General features: G+C 35.8%; 1 protein-coding gene across 1 annotated transcript in view; it reads right to left on the bottom strand.

Annotated features, from left to right (window-relative positions):
- Nucleotides 1-16,966, bottom strand: part of LOC149776131 (bifunctional 3'-5' exonuclease/ATP-dependent helicase WRN-like) — a 202,244-nt gene that overhangs the window by 130,475 nt on the left and 54,803 nt on the right. The window contains exons 8-11 of the mRNA XM_089942399.1: nt 14,201-14,275; nt 10,913-11,001; nt 9,626-9,732; nt 6,343-6,449 (exon numbers count right to left, since the gene is read on the bottom strand). Of these exons, the coding sequence (XP_089798525.1) occupies nt 6,343-6,449; nt 9,626-9,732; nt 10,913-11,001; nt 14,201-14,275 (378 nt within the window). The remainder of the gene's footprint in view (nt 1-6,342; nt 6,450-9,625; nt 9,733-10,912; nt 11,002-14,200; nt 14,276-16,966) is intronic.

Here is a 16,966-nt window from a genome sequence, read left to right as displayed (position 1 = left end):
AATTCACTCTTATCTGTGGCTTACCAATATTCATAGATTTTATTTCAACTGAGGATACAATTAGAATGAAAGTCTATTAAAGAAGTAGATTATCAGATGTTTATTATCAATCAACTTCACTAGCCAAGGTTCTGATAAACCTAACTATACCTTGGCAGATCGAACAGATATAGTGATGCCTTGTCCTAGCGACAGCTATTGAATTTCATGAGTTGTCTCCCTTAGTATGTAATGCCAACTAACCAATAGCATGATGCATTGTACATTGGCCAAAAATGGTAGGGGCAATTGACCTAAAAAGGAAAAATAGCATAATGCATTGTACATTGGCCAAAAATGGTGGGGGCAATTGACCTAAAAAGGAAAAATTTAAAGTTTAACAACAAAAGTATGACTATGTACCAGAGGGAAGCCATTACAGGTGTATTTGAGTGAAAGGTACTTGTACAAACACGGACTGGCACTGGAAAATTGCTTATTTATCAGTCCATTCAAGTTATATGCTCTCCTTGTCTTGATCACATAAGAGCAGTGTTCAAATTTGAACAACTTAATTTTGATTGGATGCGGTAAAATAACCTTATCTACCATGGGTATTTATTCATGTTAACCAATTATGAGAATTTTCTGCATCGATTAAGAACTTCTGATTTTGCATTTGCAGTTCTACGTTATATTAACCAACAGTCCATAGTACATATCTGAAGGAAAATGGGCTAATTAGATGGCTATCCTAGGAGTACATTAGGTATGAAAAAAGCATTACATGGAAAGTCCTCTCTTACATCAATTTAGAATGTTTTGAGTAAAATCTGAGGCAAACATTCACCATATAGAATTCACACCAAATAGAATTCAAAATCAAAAAGAACTCACACCAAATAGAATTCACACCAAATAGACAATGACCCACCTTTCCAATTTACTATATTTGCCAATTTTGTTACAATAAACCACACATTTAAAGATCTAATGAACAATGAACCACCTATGAAGATAACAGCTCTATGAAGATAACATGCCGTTTCCCCTTGAATGAACAATAACCCACCTATGAAGGTAACAGCTTCTTTCCCATCAATGAACAATGATCCATCAATGAAGGTAACAGCCCCTTTCCCTATCAATGAACAATGATCCATCTATGAAGATAACAGACCCCCTTTCCCCAACAATGAACAATGATCCATCTATGAAGAAAAAAGCCTCCCTTTCCCCATCAATAAACAATGATCCATCTATGATGATAACAGCCCCCATTCCCCATCAATGACCAATGATCCAATAATGAAGATAACAGCCTCCATCCCCCTTTCCCTATCAATGAACAATAACCCACATATGAAGGTAACACCTCCTTTCCCTATCAATGAACAATGATCAATCTATGAAGATAACAGCCCCTTTCCCCATCAATGGTTATCTCAGCATTAACCCTGCTGGCACATTTTGCTTTTGTTAATTCTGGGTCTATGCAGTTGGCAGCTGGACTTGACTTTTAAGGCAGTATGTATAGGAACCAATCTCACCAACCTACACCAAAAGTATGTGGAATAATCCTCATCTATTAGCAATGGCTTTTTGTGACAGCCAACTGCAAACCTCATCTTTTGGTAATGGCTTTATGTGACAGCCAAAGGCAATAGCTGGAATAATTCTCATCTTTTGGCAATGGCTTTATGTGACAGCCAACTGCAAACCTCATCCTTTGGCAATGGCTTTATGTGACAGCCAAAGGCAATAGCTGGAATAATCCTCATCTTTTGGCAATGGCTTTATGTGACAGCCAACTGCAACAACTGGAATAATCCTCATCTTTTGGCAATGGCTTTATGTGACAGCCAAAGGCAATAGCTGGAATAATCCTCATCTTTTGGCAATGGCTTTATGTGACAGCCAACTGCAAACCTCATCTTTTGGCAATGGCTTTATGTGACAGTCACCTGCAACAGCTGTTGAAGCAGCTGAAGAAATCAGACTTGCTCAGACTCAAGAATGTGAAAACAGCAACTACTTCTGTGTCTTTGCTGCATTTTTGTGAAACTTTAGTTATTGTACAATTAAGGTCAAAAACTTGCTTCAAATCAAATGCTGTCATCTTGAAAAACATGCTCAATTTGAGATACATTTTTGCCAAAAACTATGCCACAAGCAATGTTTTGTGAACACAAAGATGTTTTTAAAAAGTCTACATCCTTCTTTTCTTGTCTGAGTGGCTCTAATTTTTTCAAACAGTATTACCAATTTGTTTAAATGGCACAGACAATATGAGATTTTAAGTTGATGCATTAAAGTTCAATTGATCAGAATAGATTCTAGAAGGGTGAAATTGGCAATCCGAGTCATTGACAAACTTTTTGAATCAACAGAAAAGGACATTATTTTCAGACACACCAACATATAACAATGATACAAACAGTGCTTAGGCTAGTACATGATATATCAATGTAACATACATAATTTAGTACTATATCTCCTCTAAAGCCTTGTTTTATCACTGGCCATAAAGAAAATGCTAACCCAATCACATCAGCATTAGGAATTATTTATGTTACCTGCTAAATCCAACCCTCCCATAGATGTGAAAAAGTCTCTCCGATAAAAGGAAGGATCTCTTATAGATTACCTCCCCTTACCCCACTAGGTGGTGCTCAGTAAACTGAGTACTGTCAGAGATAGGATGCTTGCATTTTGGGGGAGGATAGTGGGATTTACAGTAATGTGATGGATAAGTATTTTCAGAGAAACATACAATTTTCTTGCTCTGTCAAATACATTAATCACATTAATGTTAGGAAAAGGAGTAAGAGGAGGAGACAATGCTAAGCATACAACCTCTACCTAAAAGCTCCCTGTAGGATCAAAAGAAGTCTCTAATTTTAAGGGTAAGACTATTTTAACCATAGGTGACACAACCGAATATAAGCATATATACATGTGCAAGCAACTACCTGCAAACTCCAGTACCCAATAAATACTAATAAGGAAGGTTTTTCTGGCAATCCAGCAAAAGTCCTACACAAATATGTGGTTATGTCAGGAGTGGTGTGGTCTGGTGACCGTCTGAACAGAAATCACTGGACCATGTAGATTCATGTGAGACCATGTCACGCAAATAGAAACAGGAAAAAGTGGACTGGGCACGCCAACCGACTTATTCCATTATATCTTTTACTTGAGACATTGCACTGAAAGCCCAGGTTCATAGAAACAGCGTATATTTCAGGAGGCAAAAATCTCATCAGATGTACCTGTTTCTGTGAGAGATCAGAATATGCTGATTGGACAAATTCCTTTAGCCAAAACAATAATGTTTGTGGGGTTATGACATGTTTCTCTCCTTTCAGTGGGAGGAAAAGCCTTTGGTGTCTGGACCAGATGGACTTTGAGTACTTTGGATAAATTCAGAGAGCGTTCCTGTAGCCTTGCTTCAAATGAAGTATCAATCAACAAGAAGGGGCCATAAAGTTATTATCTGGTTTCCAGCAGATAGAAGCCTGTTCTTAGCAATGAAACTGGCAGTCTACAAATGGTGACTTTGGGACATTCCAGACAACTTCTATATTAATACGAGTGTCTGCCTGGGTTGGCATGGACAGCTGGGGTGGGTGAGTCAGTATGATAAGTTGGCTTGGCTGGTTACCCTGCTGTGCTTGCATGTGTTGAATCAGCATTACAGGTGCTGTTGGGTTGGTTGTAAGGACAGCTGGATAGATGGCTGGTTCAGGCAGCTAAAGCAGTATAAGACGTCATCGCTGATGGTATGGATGAACGATGTTTGACAACTGAACTCGTACCATATCTACTGAGTCCGAACAGCTGTATGATTCTTTCAACAGCCAGGACTGCAAATATATTACTTTTGATGGCTGGACAAACTTGTCAACAGCACAGCTGCCAGCCCCCAAGTACAAAAATACTGACTGCCTGTGACAAAAATACTGATTCTCAGGAACAAATAGTGAATTTTAAAATTTTAATGCATATGTAACTATTTACAAAAAACAACATTCAGTAAAGTAGGATAGTACCTTACTTAATTATTTAATGTCCAAGATGCATGTGTTGCACACTTGTACCTTCTTGATGGGCACCATGTTCCATTTGGGTGCCCATTCAGAAGGTGCAAGAGTGCAACACACTCAGACAAAGGCTGTTTATAGGAGCCTTTTCCACACCTTATTTTTTTGTTTCTTTCAATCATTATTGATTCCAATACACCAACTTTCACTGGTGTTCTCAATTCTGTGAGATTTTTTTACTTAACTATTTTTGTTCAAGCATACAAGTAATCCTTTGTAATTGTACTGTCTGGAAAATGTGTGCAAAAACAATCACCAGCAACATTAGTAACTCAAAGAGGAAGGTTCATTTCTAAAAGAAATTTAATAAACCAAATTTCGATCGAATTACATCAAGGTTCTCTCTGGTATTTATATACGTCATAAGTTCAGGCTGAGTTGTGTATGATGAAGCAGCAAGCTGATGTTTATTAGCTTTAGCGTGCTCTTGTATTTCATGGGTGCCTCCATGCCCAATAGCGAAATCACATTACACAATTTGCAAAACATAAAAGTTTTCTCCTTTACAAGATAGTTTCACAAATCTAAACAAGATGGCACAATTGTCCTTCCAGTTCCATTATCTTTTCTTTCCTGAAGAAAATTTTGAATATTCTGCTTTCCTATTCAATATGATTAGAAGTTGAATATTACAAAGATGAGATACAGTGACTGCAGTAACTGTTTGCAAAACCCAAGATGGCAGATAAAGACAGATATGGTAGCCTTGATTTCAAATGTACCAATCATATTGTAGAACTGTATTCCTATATACATGTGATATTTTTCTATCAGAATGGAACCAAGTACCCAATCTAAACTGAAAACTGCAAGGAAATATTTTATTATTTTTTAAAATTAAAAAACATTTTTTGCACACAAAGACGTACACCCATATTCAGGTCCAAACTACAGGACAAATACGAAAAAACGGGACACTTGGCAGCTATGCAACAGCCAGAGCAGTAAATAATTTACCCTAATAATGACACTAGCCAGATTGGTTGGCAAAATCATAAAATCACTCCAATATGAACAGCTTCATTGCCTATATCATTTCTTTGTGGGGAGCTGGAATTATACTCAGTGGGTTGCCTAGATTTGTACAATGCAACTTCATCATTCTTGTTGACAAAGCTTTATGGATCATATATCACCCTCAATTCAAGATCTCTCTTGGTATCCATCTGCGATATGTTCTCAATAGGATGCAATTTAACAGGTGGAAAGGAAGGCATTCACTGGCAAAACAAGATAACGAGTCAGAGGGCAAGTGTAGACTTAAGGTGTATTGATCACTGGATTTGGATCGAGCCCATTTCTCCTTGCCCTTGAGCTGGTTTTTTTCATAAGATCAATGGTTCGAACCCCTTCTTTCCACAAAGAGCACACCTTACAGATTTTGCACAAACATCATTTAGTGCAGGAAAGGAATGATTCATGAATGTCTTCTGCCACCTTAGAACATTTGCATTTTTTACATTTAATAGCCATGTTGTCGCAGACTATCTGAAAATATGAAAAACAAAACACACCCAGTGTAAACACAATGTGAGAATATATAAAAAATGAAGATATAATTCATGAGACATTCTAAATCAACAACAGTCTGCAAATGGAAAACGAAAAACAAATACCAACTAATTGAATTAAATAGGACAGAACTAAATATACCTGAATAAAGACACAATATGTGCAATAGATGAGCCTATGAACAAGAACAACTGTACTGCAGTAACACATACCTGCAATATGGCGTTACCAATGTAAACATATCACATGAAGTGGTAACAAATTCGCACAAACTATCTGAAAATACATAAATTGTAGTAAACACTACATAGTACAATTTTTGACTTACTGTAAATCTAAAAAGGACTATTGGATGGCTAACAGAAAAGGATAAAAATCCAGATTCTTGCAGACCCGTTGACAGTGCAATGAAAGTTAAAACTGAGTAAATTCAGTACACTGATCACCGAATAGTGATGTATGGGGAGGTAATTTGTAAGAGTTACTTCCCATGTTCCATACAAAGTATAGACATTAAATTTTTCAAGTCCATGGGTGGGCTGGATTCAGGAGGTACCTGAAGTAATTCCCTAACATTAATGTAATGGATAATGTATGTTATGGAGAAATGTACATAAAATCCATTATAGATTGATCCTTTAGTCATTAAAAGTAATCACTTGCAAAACTTAATTATCCAATTTTACTAGTGGGTTTTTTTGCAGTCATTTACAGCAGTAAAATTAACCTGACACACAGTAATGCTTACCTGTCAAAGCCAGTACAAATTACTACAGGGTTCTTCAGCTTGAGGGACCGACAAATGTCCTTCCTGACCTCAGGAGTGGCTGTGGCAGTAAGGGCCATCATAGGAACCTGGAAATGGATGTTTGGGTCTAACATTCTGGCAGAATATCTTTCAGGCAAGGAGCAGGACAAGGTGAATAACATACGAAACTCATCCAAGAGACCAACACCAAATTTGAATTCCATATCTGCCACAGTACTAAGATGCTCAAAAAACATGAATTAAAAGACCACTTGCTTTCAGAGACTCTCTTAATTAAAGGACCACTTGCCTTCAGAGACTTCCTTAAACATTTTCAAAAACTGATCTCCTATTTCAGGTTTTAAAATATTTCCAGCTTATCATCTCTATTGTTAAATGTTGCTTTTGAATGTCGAAATTACTGTATACATTTTTATATAAAGTGATATCCTCGGCCATTTCAATAGGTATATATATGTCGACAATTGCAACCAATCTGATTACTGCATTTGCTACACTGTTTAAGCAAAACATTAATGGCCAGTGCAAATATTAAAATTAAAAACCTAACTTGAAATAATGTCAGCTGGCAGGTACTCTCTTACAAGTCAGGTCCAACTTCAAACAACATAGACCTTAAGCTACCAAAATATAATGTTCCAGCAAATCAGGGTTAATATTGTTTTGTTGTAGTGATAACTGCAAAAACCAAGATGTGCTGGCGCATTATGTGATGGCAGATCTGAATTATAAGAAAGTATGTTCTGAAGAAAAACCTTCAATGAATATCGGCATTTTTGGACAAAAAAGTTGTGCACCGTTTTGGACATCTGCTTTGTTATCAACAGTTGTAGTCAATCCATATACCATTACCACCCCACACCTTGTTCTTCATTACCACCCCCATTCCATGTTCCCCGTTACCACCCCCACATCCTGTTCATCTTACCTCCGAAGTTAACTCCAATACATTCCATATTTGGTCTGTTTTTAGTAAATTAAACAAGCAACAGAATTACCCAATATGCTTAAAATCTGCCACAATCCTTTTCTTTATTTCTTAAAAGTTAAAATGCAAATATAAGCATCATCTCACTCAGACAGACGACAAACTGATCTGACTTTGGAATATAACCATTTAAGTTGTAAGGGTCAAGGTGTTCGGCTGTTCAAGTAAAGCATCCTACTGTTTTTGCTGTGCATTAGTAAAAAGCTATTGTTATTTTAATTTCGGACCCCAATACAAGAATTTTATCAATATGAAATGGTATCTTGGCCCGTCATGTTTGCCGGTCACCGATTCGGCAACACACCTGGGTCACCGGATTAACTCAAAGCTGACGTCGCATGACGCAATACTCGATGCATGCAAGAAAGGGAAAAAATCTTTTCACGGTCTGTTTGGTATTGGCATTAAACCGAATGGTTTAAATCCTTTGGTTGCTGCAAATGTAATTAAAAAGGTAATTTTCCCTTCAATGTTTTATGGAAGTGAATTATGGTGTAACATTTCAAAAAGTGACCTCGCTTTATTGGATAAAACTCTGAGGTATTTTGCCAAACATTTACAAGGTTTTCCAATACATACAAGATCAGACATTGCCCTGGGAATGCTAGGATGGACATCAGCGCAGTCCGAAATTGATAGAAGAAAATTGATGTTTTTACACAGATTGTGTTTGATGCCTAACAATGTACATACTAAACGTGTGTTTAACGTTGCGTTATTTCACTTCATTCTGAGCGGATGCATGTCAAGCTGCGGGTTAATTTCAAATTTATATTATACCTCAAAGAAGTTTGACTTGCTCGGGTATCTAACTGATTATTTACATCATTCTGAAATTCCAGATAAACATAATTGGAAAGAAATTGTAAGGTCAAAAATTGTTGGTCTTGAAAATAGCCTCTGGAGAGTTCGTATGTCTAATCAAGCAGATTTTGATAGATTCTCTTCGATACACGAATACTTACGACCTGCCTCAGTGTGGCAGTCGGCTAAAACTAGACAACACACTAAGGTATTTACATATGTAGCTAAACTATGGGCTGCTGTTCCACAAACACAGCTTGATATGTGTATTAGATGTGGGAATGTTTATACAGACTTGATACTTCATTGTTGTGTTAGTTGTCCTTATATGTCGAACTTTCGAAATTCTTTCTGGGATTTCCTTACTGATAAATTTCCCCTGAGCCTGCACATTACGTTATTTAATGCAGAAGATGAGCTGCAACTACAATATCTTTTAGGTAAAAGGTTACCATCAGGAGTAATCGACAAAGAAAACTCCAAGCTATTCGTCCTGTATGCAGCATACTTTGTCATGCAGTGTGCAGCTATCTTCTGTAAATAAGGTACTGAAACTTGCAACTTATGAGTTGACGAACACTTTGTTGATTGATATTGTGTAAGAATTTGTATTCCAATATAGAATTTTTTTTTTTTTTTTTTTATTTTTTTATTTTTTTATTTTTTTTTTATATTTATTGATTGTATTCAGGTGATTTATTCTTATATCATGTAATCTTCCATGGAAGGAAATAAAGATGATGATGAGGTATTATTTCACTATTTCTTTCTTTGAGAATGAGTTTAAAGTTAACTGTTTTATGGGAATTCCTTTTTTCCATCTTACCTGCAAAACTGAATGGTCTACACCCAAACTTGATTGAGGCTGAGAACAAGTTCTCTTGTATTGGCCCTGGTAGAGATTGCATTATTCTGTTTACCTACTGTGATGTCTATCTTATGAATAGGATAATGTCAATATGGTTTTCAGTTAAACCAATTATTTACTATGTCTGGATATGAGTTTAGTATGGGGCAGCATGAACTATTAATATCTAATTTTGTGAATTTTATAGTCAGTCAAAAAGTCACTTGTGACAAATTCTGCAGGTTTTTGATGCATAAAAACATAGCTGAAATATAAGTGTATAGGAAAGTAAGTGCTGTCCCCAAGAAGGTCACTGTGAGTTAAAATTGCTCTCTCATTGTCCTCAAACGGAGAAGTGACTTCTGTAACAACTACATAAATAATATTCACATGAATAAGTAACAATGATAATGAATGTCTGCCAACACAATTTCACTACACTCATCAAAATCTGTCAGACAACTTGAACACACACACACACACATACACTTTGATAATGGAAAGATGGTCATATAGACTGAAACATGTTCTGTTTACAGAGAACTTATGGCAACTAATGTTCAATACCCACACCCATATTCATGACAGAAATGAAGGAAACTGTATTAATGAAGACAACAAACCTGAGGGAAAACATTTCTAAGCTGTCCCAGAGATCTGTAGGCTGACCTGAAGTCATGGCCCCACTGAGAGACGCAGTGGGCTTCATCTATGGCAATTAGATCAATTCCTGCAAGAGATATGCACATTGTGTGTATTGTCCCCGAGTATATTTAGAACTTCCATTTTCTAAATTCATTGGTGGACATGAGACTGGCTAGATCACATGGAGTTTTGATAATAAAATCTCTATATATTAAAGTTGTCTTGCAGACATGGTGTTGGTTCAGTTAAACCAAATATTTGTTTAATGAAGGGTTTGGATAAATAAGGTTATCTTTCACATCATACCCATCATTGCTCCCTAATGACTCCTTATTTTCATTTCAGAATTGCTATGAAACAATCAGATTATACCTTCCTAAAATTCCACATATATCTGATACAATATTTCACTTTAATGATATATCTCCGTCTTAATATATTTCCTAGATGCTCACATTTGTATGGACATGTGGGTGGGATTGACATTAATGTTGGGTAAGTATTTTCAGTGAAACATCTTACCAAAGAACTTCCTTTCTCCATCAAATACATTACCCAATCAAATGAACATTAGAAGAATAAGTTAAAAATATAAGAAATCTCTGAACATTCAACATCTACCCATGTCACCCTGTAGGATCATGATGACTGTTCTTCTTCTAGTGTGAGGTTAGTACAACTGAAGATTATGTGTTTATCTAAATGCAAGTGTAATTGTTATATGAAACCCCAGCAGGCTATTGCCTTACATTCGAAGATTTCCTGGGTGAATCCAGCGAACCTTGCAAGGCCATGCCTGGGTCTGATGTTTTGTTACCCTGAATAGTGTGTGGTAACTGTCTGGGCAGCCATTGTTGATCTAATAACCCCCTTTAGCCAAGCTGCCATTGCTTGTAGAATTATGTTTTCTTTTTATGCCTTAACCGGTAGGAAGAGCCTTTGACAGATACCACTCACATTCTGTATGCCTCTGATAGCATTTCATGGTACATACCAAGTCCTGCAGGACAGGGACAGAGTGGATAGTCATTTGTTGGTTACCTATCAGTGGTATCCTGCTTTTTAGAAATGAAGCCAGGTGACATCATTACAATGACTGAGTCATCAGAACAGAAATGCATATAGTTAAGATCCCCTACAAACTGATTGTGAGTGAAGTTAATAAAAAAGAATTTTATGAAATCTGAGTCTCAGTTCACATTTTGTGATAAAAAAAATGTTTCGTAACCATAAAGCCTGCTCTCTTTCATGAACATATTACTAACCAACTTTTGCATTGAGGTCCTTAAGCATGTCTACTACACCAGTAGCAGAAGCAAATTCTGGAGTTATGTAAACAACACGGAATTTGCCACTGTAAAAAAAAAAAGATATAATTAATGAGTTGTCAGTAAATTTGTAAAGAATAAGTATCCTTCAACATTACCTGAATCAAAAAGCAAAATGTGCCTATCATTATACTCCCCTTTATGAATTGAAATTTTCAGGTACGACAACATTAAACTGAATAGAAAAGATGAACATAACTTGCAAAATATTGAAAATCTTGTTTCTTGTTAATGATCACAAGTGAATACCAACAATCTTGTAAATATATGAAATTTAATTTCTTTTTTGGCCAATAAACAAATGATTGAGTGATTTTAAAACTTATAAAAATTTTGAGAGAAAATATTTTAACTGTATCACTCATTTCTAAATAAATGATTCTCCACTTGTTTAAGTACTACAGAGAAGCCAGCAAATTATATCAAGGGAGATAACCACTCAGATTCTAATTTCCTCCAAGGTATAGAATGAGTTATGTCCCATCGAAAAGACTAGACTTTCAGGTATAACGGTACCAACTGAACAAACCCAGGTGGGTGGAGCTTAAGGTGTAGAACCATTTTATTCAGAAATAAATAACAAAACTAGCTGTGATTGGTGCATTATGTAAGAGTTAAAGTTGAGCCTCTTGGCAACATGTGAGATTATGTTAATTCATATCTAGATAATATTTTGTATTTTTTAAGATTTTTTAAAAAATGTGGTAGACATAGCTGAAAATGTGACTGTTGTGACAAGATAACTCTTACCCCTGTCTAGTTCCAGTAGAGTTATCTCTCTTAAATGCAATGGAGTACCTGGTTTTGTCCTTGTCAAATTGACAATCTAACATTCTTCTCTATGACAATGTGTGACATGCATGCTGAGGTAGGATAGAAAGTATATTTCACAAAACATTAGCATTGACGTATATGGAAAAACAACTGGTACCGTGATACCTTCAAGGCGACTAAAGCTAAAAATAGTAAAATGCCTATTATAAGAAACACAAACTTTTCTTAGTAACAGTAGACAACTTCTCGTAGGCTTTTTAGGGTTTTTAATCACTACAAGCCAAAATTACAGTTATCACTATGATGGCAAAGACAAATGTTACACAAGCTTTTGGTTTTTGTGTTGATTTAACATGACTTTTAACACATTACTGACTGTATCAAGCAGAGGAAACGGGACCTAAGTACCGTTTTTAAGGATACACTGGGACAGTTGACCTGGATTGGCCTGGGCAGGTAATGAACCTGCAATGCTAGGATTACAAGACTTGCATTCATTCTACCAACAAAGCTATCATGACTCCCAGGTGAGAGGTGAACTTCTGCGTTAATCTTTAACAGGTGCAAGGTGAAGTTCTGAATTACTCTTTTACAGGTGAAAGGTGAAGTTTTGAATGAATCTTGTACAAGTGAGAGGTGAAATTCTGCATTAATCATTTACAGAAAACTATTTTTTGTGCTATCAGGTGCTTCTTTGTGTATATATGATACTAAGTTTCAATGCACACTGCATGATCAAATTGCTGAAAATAAATGTCCTAAATTAAAGTGTTTCAAAATCATCAACACTTGCTGGATTAAGAAAGGTAACAAGCTGACATCATCATCAACACTTACTGAATTAAGAAAGGTAACAAGTTGACATCATCATCAACACTTGCTGAATTAAGAAAGGTAACAAGTTGACATCATCATCAACACTTACTGAATTAAGAAAGGTAACATGTTGACATCATCATCAACACTTACTGAATTAAGAAAGGTAACATGTTGACATCATCATCAACACTTACTGAATTAAGAAAGGTAACATGTTGACATCATCATCAACACTTTCTGAATTAAGAAAGGTAACAAGTTGACATCATCATCAACACTTACTGAATTAAGAAAGGTAACATGTTGACATCATCATCAACACTTCCTGAATTAAGAAAGGTAACAAGCTGACATCATCATCAACACTTGCTGGATTAAGAAAGGTAACATGTTGACAAGTTTAATATAAAGTCTGTAACATTAAATCTACTGAGTTCGTTGTTACTCATGTTACTGTCTTCAATAATCAGGCCATATTAACTGTTTCTACACAAAATGTTGCCCAACTATTTAAGTTTAATATACATGGTTATTACCTCTGACCTTCCAGTGTTTCTGTTTACAAAATGTATACAAACGTTTATTTATAGTGATGAGAGATTAAAGGCATTACTGTTGATTTGTTCCTTTTGCCAATCAAATTATCAGAATCTGTATATTTGGCAACCATATGTCTCATCCAGCAATATCCCAACCAAATATTCGGGGCCCCAAGTGGCCAAGTGGTCTAAAGCGTTCTCCGTTACGGATCACTGCCATCTCATCTCTGTCTGCGTGGGTTCGAGTCTCAGATTCAGCTAATGTGGGTATGTGAGAAAGCTTGCCGGTAGCTTGTCATGGGTCGGTGTTTCTTTCCGGGTTATTCCGGTTTCTTCCTCCACCATTAATACTGGCCGCCATGTATAGCCTATCGTGTGCTGAAAAATGGCATTAAACCCTACAGCAACAACAACAACAACAACCAACCAAATACTCATCAGCATGTACCAGCTGGATGCAGATGACAACATACCCCTGATCTAAAAATATTCTAAGTAAAAAGGAGGGAAGATAGAAGGAAAAACAACAATCACATAACTCAAAGAACATATATCTCCATATTATTGTAACATACATCTCCTTTTATTGCAATTCACTAAAATCTGAATAACAAGAATGAATACAAAACCGTGTGAATGATGGATGGACAAAATCATGTGAATGATGGATGGACAAAATCATGTGAATGATGGATGGACAAAAGGACTCCCAAACATCCCAAATTATGCATGCATCATTCAACAATAAGGCACTAAAGCACTATAAAAACAAAATTAAGCTGAGACTTACTTTAGAATCAACAGTGAGACACTAAAGTGCTATAAAAACAAAATTAAGCTGAGACTTACTTTAGAATCAACAGTAAGACACTAAAGCGCTATAAAAACAAGAAATTAAATCGAGACTTCCTTTAGAAACAACAGTGAGACACTAAAGCGCTATAAAAACAAGAAATTAAACCAAGACTTACTTTAGAATCAACAGTGAGACACTAAAGCGCTATAAAAACAAGAAATTAAATCGAGACTTACTTTAGAATCAACAGTAAGACACTAAAGCGCTATAAAAACAAGAAATTAAATCGAGACTTACTTTAGCATATCCTCTTTAACCTGCCTTGAGTTTTCCTGTGCAGAGCCCAGAAAGCAAGCTTCAATATTGGCCACCCTAAAAATCAAGTCACAATAATCAGATATGTTGATGGATCTTAAAATACACTGTACATGCAAAATTTATAATCAATTCCTGTTTTAAGTACCTCATCAAATAATGCCCATAAAATTTACACTAAAATATTATAAATATAAATTCTCTTATTTGCACACATCTTTAACACACTAGTTGGAATTTTTACATTTATAGCTACAAGTCATGTTTCCTTAACACACTAGTTGGAAATTTTACATTTATAGCAACAAGTCATGTTTCCCTAACACACTAGTTGGAATTTTTACATTTATAGCTACAAGTCATGTTTCTCTATTTTTTGGGATAAAAAGAATGTGTTGTATGTTAGCTATAAGTTGGACTGAAAATGCAACTAATATTTATCTGCATGTGCAAAGGACATGAAACTCTGCACATTACAACATGTATTAATGTGAATGTGTATGTCAGTGTGTCAATGTATGTGTACTGATGTGAATGTGTATGTCAGAGAGTGAATGTATGTGTATTAATGTGAATGGGTATGTCAGTGTTTGAATGTATGAACATTAATGTGAATGGGTATGTCAGTGTGTGAATGAATTTGTATTAATGTGAATGGGTATGTCAGTGTGTCAATGAATGTGTATTAATGTGAATGGGTATGTCAGTGTGTCAATGAATGTGTATTAATATGAATGTGTATGCCAGTGAGTGAATGCATATGTATTAATGTAAATGGGTACGTCAGTGTATCAATGAATGTGTATTAATGTGAATGGATATGTCAGTGTATCAATGAATGTGTATTAGTGTTAATGGGTATGTCAGGGAGTGAATGTATGTGTATTAATGTGAATGGGTATGTCAGTGTTTGAATGTATGAACATTAATGTGAATGGGTATGTCAGTGTGTGAATGAATTTGTATTAATATGAATTCCTATATCAGTGTGTGAATGAATTTGTATTAATGTGAATGGGTATGTCAGTGTGTGATTGAATTTGCATTAATGCGAATGGGTATGTCAATGTGTGAATGAATTTGTATTAATGTGAATGGGTATGTCAATGTTTGAATGTATGAACATTAATGTGAATGGTTATGTCAATGTGTGAATGAATTTGTATTAATGTGAATGGGTATGTCAGTGTGAATGAATTTGTATTAATGTGAATGGGTATGTCAGTGTGTGAATGAATTTGTATTAATGTGAATGGGTATGGGTATGTGTGTGTGTGTGTGGTTTGGATTTTTAACTTAGCTTTAACAATTTTTCAGTCATATCACTACGATGTCTGCAGTGTGACAGTTTATAGTGATGTCTAGCACTGGGGCATCATGCCGCAGACATGAAGCATGATGTCTCACCCAGTCACATTATCCTGACACCAGGCCGACCAGTCCTAACACTAACCTCTTAATGCTGAGCGCCAAGCAAGGCAGCTGTTAGCACTATTTTTTTAAGTCTTTGGTATTACTCGGCCGGGGATCGAACCCACGACCTCCCACATCCGAGGCGGACACACTAGCCACTAGGCCACCAGAGCGGGTATGTCAGTGTGTGAATGTATGAACATTAATGTGAATGGGTATGTCAGTGTGTGAATGAATTTGTATTAATGTGAATGGGTTTGTCAGTGTGTGAATAAATTTATATTAATGTGAATGGGTAAGACAGTGTGTGAATGAATTTGTTATTAATGTGAATGGGTACATCAGTGTATTAATGTATGAACATTAATGTGAATGGGCATGCCAGAGTGTGAATGTATGAACATTAACGTGAATGGGTATGTCAATGTGTGAATGAATTTGTATTAATGTCAATGGGTATGTCAGTGTGTGAATGAATTTGTATTAATGTCAATGGGTATGTCAGTGTGTGAATAAATTTGTTTTAATATGAATGCATATGTCAATGTGTGAATGAATTTGCATTAATGTGAATGGGTATGTGAGTGTGTGAATGAATTTGTAGTAATGTGAATCGGTATGTCAATGTGTGAATGAGTTTGTATTAATATGAATGGGTATGTCAGTGTGTGAATGTATGAACATTAATGTGATTGGGTATATGAATGTGTGAATGAATTTTGTATTAATGTGAATGGGTATGTCAGTGTGTGAATGAATTTGTATTAATGTGAATCGGTATGTCAATGTGTGAATGAGTTTGTATTAATGTGAATGGGTATGTCAGTGTGTGAATGTATGAACATTAATGTGAATGGGTATGTGAATGTGTGAATGAATTTGTATTAATGTGAATGGGGTATGTCAGTGTGTGAATGAATTTGTATTAATGTGAATGGGTATGTCAATGTGTGAATGAATTTGTATTAATGTGAATAGGTATGTCAGTGTGTGAATGAAATTGTATTAATGTGAATGGGTATGTCAGTGTGAATGTATGTGTATTAATGTGAATGGGTACGTCAGTGTGTGAATGAATTTGTATTAATGTGAATGGGTATGTCAATGTGTGAATGAATTTGTATTAATGTGAATGGGTATGTCAGTGTTTGAATGTATGTGTATTAATGTGAATGGGTATGTCAGTGTGTGAATGAATTTGTATTAATGTGAATGGGTATGTCAGTGTGTGAATGCATGTGTCATGACACCCGTGGTCAGATATATGTTATGAATATAGGCAGGGGTTTGTCCAAGACATTTCTAAAGCTGTGTGGGGTGGGTGGGCACTGTTTG

The sequence above is a fragment of the Sinohyriopsis cumingii genome, chromosome 18 (assembly GCF_028554795.1).
Source record: "Sinohyriopsis cumingii isolate HCF-2022 chromosome 18, ASM2855479v2, whole genome shotgun sequence".
In the NCBI taxonomy this organism is placed as follows: Eukaryota; Metazoa; Mollusca; class Bivalvia; order Unionida; family Unionidae; genus Sinohyriopsis; species Sinohyriopsis cumingii.
The sequence above is the reverse complement of the archived record's forward strand: the minus strand, read 5'-3'. Positions and strand labels throughout refer to the sequence as shown.